Here is a 7,954-nt window from a genome sequence, read left to right as displayed (position 1 = left end):
GCGCGAGCGCTCCCCCCGCGCCCTGTCCTTGGCAGGCGTGCGGCGCCTGGCTCCCGGCATGCTGTGCGGGCAGGGAGTGATGCATGCTGGGGCGCGTAGTTCCGGGGAGCCGGGCCTGTCCGCCATGTTAGGAGCGGCTCGGGAGAGATGTTGAGGCAGGGTTGCCCGGGTGGCGCTTCTTGCCTCGGGGCTGACGGGACCCGAGGCGTCCGAGGGCCTGTCTTACCGGGCGGCGCCCGGGGCGGGCAGGGTGCAAAACTCGCTGCACGCGGGTCCTAACTGTGCGGGCGTATGGTCTCGGGTCCTGCTGCGCCCGGATGCCCCTACGAATGCAGTGCCAGTGGCATCACTGGGGATCCGTCTGAGAAACCCACCGCATCACCCGCGGGGCCGGGGTGCTGCGTCGCCGGGTGGAGGCTACAGGCAGGTGCCTGGCGGGGGCGCGGTGGAATGAGGCCGGACCCTTCCTGCGGGCGGAACCAAAGCGCGGGGCTGCGGGGCGGCGGGGGCTGTCGCCTGGCGCACCGCTCCCCGCTCTCCCTTCGCCGGGTGCAACAGGACGCGGCCCGACATGCTGCTGCTGCTGCGGGCTGCCGGTTGCCGGCGCGCCTCCGCCTCCGCCACCGCCTGGCTGCGGGGCGCCGCTCACCGCGGGCTGCCGGCCGCCTGCCACCGGGGGGCCCTGCCCGCCGCCGCTAGGGCCCAGCAGGTTGTGGGGGGGTGGGGTGGCGGTGAGGGGACGCGGTCCCGCTCCCCAGGAGGAGCCGGCCGGAGGGAGGGCGGCGGTCCTCGGATTCGCGGCTTTTTCCTTCGAAAAAATGCGAATCTAAGGAGGGAACTGCTGTTCCCCTCAGGGCATACCTGAGATCAAAAGGAGACCTGGCAAGCGCGGGGGCTGTGAATGTCTCCCTGCTAAGCCCTACGTAAAATGATTGCAAGTTTAGTATTCGTCAGTGGGATTGCAAATATTTAGTGCCGATTTGGCATATCTAGATGGAAGATTACTAAATAGCCAAGCAGTATACTAGTTGGAGTTTGTGGCATGCTTTGTAGTATAACCTAATGTCAGTTCCTAATTTAAGATCTGGGAATAGGTTCAAGGCAAGGAGAAGCTTTGCGTGTGTGTGTGTATATATATATATGTGTGTGTATGTATATATATAAAGTGTAGATTGGTACTGATGTTCCTTGGCCATGTACTGCTTTTGTCCTTCAGGTTGCATCTTTCCAAGGAGTGGCTCTTCGCAGCCTCTGCACATCCTCCCCTTATGAACACCCAGAACATGGAAGATTAGTTTATAAAGGAAATATGGCAAAGGCAGTGTTAGGTATGTGAATTGAAATGAGTTGTATTGCTTTTTGTATTTATTTAGTAGTGTTTAATAACTTTAAAATGGAATGTTATAAAGCTGAATGTTCTCTTTTCCAATGCTACTGAAACCTGGATACTCTGTACAGCAGAAAATGTTATGATGCTTGCTTTCTTCTTCCACACTTAGGTGTGCAGGGAGTTCTGTAGGTACAGTGCACCTCTGTAACCCCACAGCCTTCTTCTGTTTCTCTTGCAGCCTTCAGTGCGCATTACCCGACCCAGAAGCAAAGAAAGACTAGCTGTGCCTGCTATTTACATTCTGTATGCTTTCCAGCTAGACAGATATGATGAAATGAGACTTTGTTGATCTTTGACTGGTTAATGTTACAAAGACCTGTTGAAAAGTAATCCATGGGATGTTTTCTGATACGGGGTTTTGAAATGTGTCTTAAAGAAGGAGGAAGTGTAGCTTAGTATGTTAAGCATCTTAGACTGCAGGTTCTCATGGTGGCATAAGGACTGTGGGTAATCCACAACACTGACTACTGTTTTTCAGGCTGCATGCAGGATGGCTGTGGAGTACTTGCTAATATGGAATAACCTAGGTTTGTCAAGTTATGCGTGGTGGGGGACCAAGCGAGCTTCTTTGTAACTCACACTGAATGTCAACGTTAGTCGTTGGTGAAGAAATTCCCAGTCATATCTGTGGTGATTACCATTATGTGTGTCCATGACTGGAGTCAAGTTTCTTTTGAAATCAGTTTCCTATCTGTGAAGTAAAAGCTTCAGAGGTGTCAGTTAGCTACATAGTAGCTAATGGCTGGTTTCATCATAGAAATAGAGCCAGCTATCAGCTTTGATAAACCCAACATGAACATATAAACAAACCAGAACACTGGCAAGACAGGGTTGAACTTAAAATGGTTTCTTTGTGAGCTTAAAAAAAAGGAAGTGGATTTTCAGTTACTTCAGCTGTTCAAGTAATACCATTGATATATAGTAGCAGAACATTATGTACTTAAAGAAAAAATTCTACTCATAAATATTAACTTTTGGTTCCTTTTTGTGTTTTGTTTTGTTTTATGTAGGTGTGAGGTTTTTCTCTTACTCCACCAGCGTATTCAACCTGTTCATGATGCCCTACATCATGCTCAAAACTGGTATTGGGTTTGAAAGTCTGGTTATACAAGCTGCGTTTTATGGGTTGATCGGATTTTTTACGTTTGTAACACCGGTTACTTTGCATGTACTTACAAAAGGCTATGTGATTCGACTCTATTATAAAGATGAAATGGACACATATACAGCCATTACATACAATGCAATCTTGGCAGAAAAAGCGACTGTTTTCCATCAGAAAGATGTAAAGATTCCTGACATCACCAAGATGTTTACAACATTTTATGCTAAAACTAAATCAATGCTTGTTAATCCAACGCTTTTCCCGAATCCTCAGGATTATAACCATCTCATGGGCTATGACAAATCCTTTTATTTTAACTTAGAGGAGGAAAAGGAAGCTGATGAAAGGAAATAATTTGAAGATAACAAATGTCACCATCATTGTTCGTGGTGCAGTGCTATATATGTGAAAGAATGTAAAATTTCTACACTTCCTTAAGTATCAGATAACTAGAGTTCCCCAAATGCATTTTGGAATGTATTTTAAAAAAACCCATTTTTTAAAACTTGTAAACGATGTGAAGGTTTCTTCAGAATTAATGACACAAAACAGTAAAAAAAATATGCTTCGATATGTCTTGTGCTTGTTTTTTTTTTATTGTTAACTATGCAAGAGGACTGTAAAATGCATGGGCTGTGCGATGATCTCACCATCTCCATTTCAAATACCATTTGTATAAGAAAAATCATCAATACTCATTACCCTGTCAAGTACATAATTAAGATTGTAAGCCTTAAAGATAAATTGTACTTAATCCAAAAAGACCGGGCTTTTTCATCAATGCTGCTGGCAGTATAAAGGGAATGGAGTTGGCTTTCACTTCCCTTTGTGAGAGCATCGGTAGCCAGGAGTCTTCAGATAGCAGGCATGTATTGTTGCTAGTTCCTGCTACAGCCTCCTAGAGGCCTGCAGGCCTCTGGAGAAGATCGGGAGGGTGGCTGCATCACGGTAATCTCGAGCTACTCACAGTTATTGAATGCTTTCTTAAGCTAGAGTCCCACTCTGAGCAGCCCTGTCCCTAGAGGCTGAGAGCAAGAAGCCTCTTCAGTTAGGTGGGGAGAAGCACCTTAGCATAGGATTTGCTTTGTGAATATCCTGTTGGAAACAGTTGCTGTATTGGAACCAACTTAAAATACTAGCAGCTAAAATGGATTCTGTTAGGATTTACGTAAGGTGAGGAAGCAAAAAAGAATCTCCTGTAGAGTACTGTTCAGATCTCGTGGCTTTAAAAAACAAGCCTCTTGATTTTTAGCACTGCAAAGAAAATAACTGTTAGCTCAAGTAAAAAGAGAATTAGATCTTTTCATGTGACTAGTTCTGCACTCCAGGTATGCAGAAACTGGGTTTAAATGTTTTTAGCCCAATGAGATGTTTGTCACATAAACTGACAGATACTTGTTTTCAAATAATGAAGGGCCTAAATATTTTGAGACTTAAAAATTGCTGACTTAAAAGAAAAAGCAAAAATCAGAATAATCCTTTTCTATTAGCAGTGCCCTTCGTAGTAAGTAAATCTGATGCTTGCTACTAATTAGGTCATCCTGATACTGCAAGTAAGGAGAAAATACTTATTGCTGCCTTTCCAGATGTTTACCAAGTCTAACTGAAAAAATGTATTTTAAAGTTTAAATATCTTCCAAGACTATTATTTCATTTTCCTGTCATAGGATGACACTATAGATCATATTAAAACATCGGTGTTTTTAAATGTTTTCCTGACTGTTGAAATTGCTCTTGACGTACTTGCTGAGTAATTAAAAAGCAAAACATCTCATCCAGATATTTTTGAGGCAATTATTTTGTATTGGCACAGCTATAACTTTATAAACCTGATCTAGCCCCATTAAGCCAGTATCACTTCATACTACCACAAGTGACACTGAAGATGTGAGGCCAGTAACAAGCAACTCTGATAACCTGGTTGAACTGCTTGTCTTTGCTGAAATAAAGTTTTACACTTAATTAAAAAACTTTCCATTCTTTCCCTGTCTGATGCGTTCACTCTCTTTGTGCTTGCCGATGAAGTTAACTTCATCTTTAAATGCCAAATACAGGGAGCACAGGAAGAGTTTGCAAGAGAAGGTAGAGGAAAGGCCTCAAAATTCTCTTTAAGTAATTATATTTAGGTACCCCTCGAGCAATATCAAAATCCTCAGCCTTTTCTTTAGACTGCAGAGAATTGTCACTGTTAAATTTGAGATTTGGCTTGTTCAGATTTAAGAAGCAATAGTAAGAGATTTCCATCCCAGTGGCTAGTTTCTCAAAAAAAGTATGGAAGTTAAATATCATTTCTTCTTTCTGTCATGTGGCAGTGAAATGCAAGTTAAGCTAGTAGATGGCTTTCTGACACATAGATGATTTAAAAAAGAAAATACTTAAAAATCCAGATTTCTACCAGAAGATAGATGATGATTCTAGCCATGATGTAGTCTTCAGAAAAACGTATTTCCAATGTGCAACTTGAAAATAATTATGATTCCATAGTTTCTTTTAATAGCATTTTTATATGAAAGAAAAGGAAGACCAAACTTACTAGATTTGCACAGTATTTGCCTGTTTATTCCTTGTTTGCTGCTAACTTCTCTAACTCAGTTTGGGAAACAACCAATCATCATATTTGTTACGGTTTCCAAGTATGTATGGCTTTGGCCCCATCCCTGTTAGCATTTCCACCTCTGCCTGTCCTTGTATATGATCCTAGGATTCTCAGGTCTGGCTTTTTTACAATTTTTACTTACAGTGTGTACTTAGAATCATAGAATCATTTAGTTTGGAAAAGACCTTGAAGATCATCTAGTTGGACTGTTAACCCAGCACTGCCAAATCCACCACTAGACTATGTCCCTAAGTCTTTTAAATACCTCCAGGGGTGGTGACTCAACCACTTCCCTGGGCAGCCTGTTCCAGTGCTTGACAGCCCTTTTGGTGAAGAAATTTTTCCTAACATCCAATCTAAACCTCCCCTAGTACAACTTGTGGCCATTTCCACTTGTGCTATTGCTTGCTACTGGGGAAAAGAGACCGACACCCACCTCGCTGCGACCCCCTTTCAGGCAGTGGTAGAGAGTGACAGGATCCCCCCTGAGCCCCCTTTTCTCCAGGCTAAACACCCCCAGCTCCCCCAGCCGCTCCTCATAAGCCTTGTGCTCCAGCCCCTCCACCAGCTTCACTGCCCGTCTCTGGACACGCTCCAGCCCCTCAGTGTCCCTCCTGCAGTGAGGGGCCCAAACCTGCACACGGCATTCGAGTATACTTGCATGTATTTGGCAGGTTTAGATCCCTGGAATTTGTTGAGAGCAGCAGAGACTAGTATTCAGACAACTGTAGTTTGTTCTTAATGGCAGAAACAAAATAAAGGAATGGAAATGTAATCCAGAAAGACTTCTAGATGCATTTCTGTTTTACGTGCATTTCCACGTGGGGAGCTCTGAAATGCTTGGTGTCCTAAGCTAGGAAATATGCACAGAGCAAAACAGGACCTCTTGCTGCTCACAAATCCTGCAAGAGAACTGACTGTAGCGTGAGTGTTTCAATAAACAGTAATTCCCGAAGCCTGGTTATGTTAGCTCCATATCCTTCACAATCCTATTGATTTTGTGAACTACTATTTTCTTCTGGTTTATTTTTCTTCAGTTTTATACACTAGGTGAAAAACAGTTCTAATTGCAGAAGTATTACTACCCGCTAACATTTTCATCCCCGGAAACAGCTGATGTTTCTTTGGGTGTAGGTAAGTTGTGTTTGACACAGAAGAAACAATTGATTTATAAGACCTAGAGAATGTGCTCATACATGTGGAGATTCTGAAGGAAATACTGATGTAGAAGCCCAGTCTTCTAAAAGACGGGATTTACAAGCTGTTTTATTTGCAAGGCTATAGCTACTACGAAGGCAGCCAGCTCCCACAGCCTTTCCAGCATCAGCCAATGACTTGTCCCTGGCAGCTGGGTCTCGCATCTTACCCTGGTAGCCAGTTTTACTCAATCTGGTGTGAAGAGCAGGAATATACAAAATGACTCCAGCCTGTTTCCTAGACACATGCTTCATGTCCTCTTCCAGCCTTAAAAGCTCCCACGAAAGATCACAGATGACTGCTTTTTTTTCCTAGGAAAACAGACAGGATACGTGCAAATTTTTCTTTCTAGTCTTTGACTATGTACTATTTTCTTGATGACGTCCCTCTGCCTTTTTCTCAAGTTTTTGGCTTTGTCTACAATATTATGTAGGTCCCTATCCATTCTTAATTATAAAGCGCAATGCTTCTTGTCATTCTTTAATGTTATTTTTAAAATTAAATTCTCCCACAACCCTCAGCCTTTTCTTGCAAATGTAAAAAATTCTGATGAGAAAATTAACTCCTTTTGATCCTTCAAAGAAATCGTTAAAGCTCTGAGGTACTTCACAATCTTAAGCACGCTCTAGAACTAAAAGGTAACTAATTTCACTGGAGCTTGCTTCGTTATGAACCAAAGTCATTGCATTGGCAAAGATGAAGAAAGTCTGTGCAGATTTTTGCATGGTACCATGAGGGCCTAATTTAGGTGGTGCAAACGTCATGAAATTCTATTTGTGCTGTAAAAATTAAAAGCACACATGTGAATTATTACAATCGCTCAGTATAACTTAATAAGTGGAAACTTGGTAAGCTGCTGTAATTTTGTTGCTCTGAAGTTCTGTGGTCATACCACAAATTTCTTCATGCCCACATGTACAACATAGCCTGCTACAGCCCCGCTGAGGAATGGGACAAGTGTGCTAGCTCGGAGTTGGACCCACTGTAATAAGATTATCCCACAGCTATACAGATCTCAGTGAGCAGCTATTTTAAGCAGGGAAAAACAGAGAACAAGAGCGAATGGCCACAAAACATCTCCAGCTGTCTCCATTTCTGGAATACCAGGGTGGGCAGTATTGCTGTGGTGTGCTTTCTGTCAGCCTCAGGTAGGACACAACCCTTCTCCCTTCACCCTCTGCTTTCTTTTCTTTTTGACTTTAATGTTTCACTGTATACTTTATAAGTATAAGCTTTAATCCTAAACTTGGCTTGGAAAGAATAAACCATAAGCCTACTGGCAACAGGCAGAGAGTTATTTCCAACATAATTGTTTCCACAGGAAACCACCTGGTGTGTATTTACTTCACTTTAATAGTTTCCAGTGGTTTAATGTGATATATTCAAATGAAACCACTAAGCCAAAGTGCATTCGGCATTTAAAAAGTACATTCAGAATAATGCACATCACTTTTTCTTTCTTTCCACAACTATTTGGTGTCTTATTCAAACACTACCAACTCACCACTGGACACATGCTGGTGCACTGCTCTCCGGTCAGACTCCCCTGGCACCCTCAAGCACTCATCAGCTGCATGTAGAGGAGCTGAATTCTCAACTTCTCTCTAGTATCCCTGGGCACAACTTTCTACTTCCACTAAACACGTTGTCAAAGATAGGATGAGAG

The 7,954-nt window shown here is 43.0% G+C and overlaps 1 protein-coding gene across 2 annotated transcripts; it reads left to right on the top strand.

Moving 5' to 3' along the window:
* The first annotated feature begins 96 nt into the window (after nt 1-96).
* TMEM70 (transmembrane protein 70) lies at nt 97-3,066 on the top strand. 2 transcript variants are annotated; one of them, XM_037380082.1, is made up of 3 exons: nt 97-423; nt 1,217-1,328; nt 2,401-3,066. In XM_037380082.1, the coding sequence occupies exons 1-3, from the start codon at nt 292-294 to the stop codon at nt 2,847-2,849; spliced, it is 693 nt and encodes a 230-aa protein (XP_037235979.1). In that variant the 5' UTR covers nt 97-291; the 3' UTR covers nt 2,850-3,066. The 2 variants fall into 2 exon arrangements, with proteins under 2 accessions (XP_037235979.1, XP_037235978.1); XM_037380081.1 differs by lacking the exon at nt 97-423 and adding an exon at nt 516-709.
* Nucleotides 3,067-7,954: the final 4,888 nt, after the last annotated feature.

The sequence above is a fragment of the Falco rusticolus genome, chromosome 3, assembly GCF_015220075.1.
Source record: "Falco rusticolus isolate bFalRus1 chromosome 3, bFalRus1.pri, whole genome shotgun sequence".
In the NCBI taxonomy this organism is placed as follows: Eukaryota; Metazoa; Chordata; class Aves; order Falconiformes; family Falconidae; genus Falco; species Falco rusticolus.
This window is presented reverse-complemented; position numbering and strand designations above follow the sequence as displayed.